The sequence below is a fragment of the Sinocyclocheilus grahami genome, unplaced genomic scaffold (assembly GCF_001515645.1).
Source record: "Sinocyclocheilus grahami isolate Dianchi unplaced genomic scaffold, SAMN03320097.WGS_v1.1 scaffold121522.1, whole genome shotgun sequence".
NCBI classification, from domain to species: domain Eukaryota; kingdom Metazoa; phylum Chordata; class Actinopteri; order Cypriniformes; family Cyprinidae; genus Sinocyclocheilus; species Sinocyclocheilus grahami.
In genome coordinates this window covers 1-439 of record NW_015533375.1, presented here as the reverse complement: position 1 = coordinate 439, position 439 = coordinate 1, and the positions used below count along the sequence as shown (strand labels likewise).

General features: G+C 44.4%; 1 protein-coding gene across 1 annotated transcript; it reads right to left on the bottom strand.

Moving 5' to 3' along the window:
- Positions 1 to 10: 10 nt before the first annotated feature.
- Positions 11 to 423, bottom strand: LOC107581228 (centrosomal protein of 290 kDa-like; the record flags this gene model as incomplete). The annotated part of the gene is made up of 2 exons (XM_016266746.1): positions 310 to 423; positions 11 to 229 (listed from the first exon to the last, which is right to left on the bottom strand). Coding segments are annotated over exons 1-2 (282 nt in total), but the record flags the coding sequence as incomplete, so codon positions are not given.
- Between the last annotated feature and the right edge of the window lie 16 nt (positions 424 to 439).

Below are 439 nucleotides of genomic sequence, written 5' to 3'. Positions count from 1 at the left end.
AAAGTCTTACTGAGCCCAAACTTGTGAATGGTAGTATATCCTCCAACAGGTTCACAAAATGTACCTTCAGTTTCTCATGGTCTCGTTCTAGTCTAGCAAGCTGCTCCTGCACATTGGCCTCTGATGTCTTCTTTAAGCTCTCATTCTCTTTTTGAACCTTCTCCACAACCTTCTTCATCAGTGCGATGGTCTTCTCCAGCTCAGGAACGGTTTTCCCGCTGCGGCCAGACTGCATGAGAAGAGCAAAAGGAATGAATGAAGGAGATGAGAGGTTTAGTGTTTTAAGATCTCAGAGATGCTGCAACCTACCCCACGAATATGGCTGAGTCTCTTCTCCACTTCAGCTTTCTCCTTCTTCAAAACACTGCACATCTCTTTGAGGTCAGACACCTGATCCTTTCATCACAGGGCGTGTAAAGTAAGTACAACAGTTTTTTTT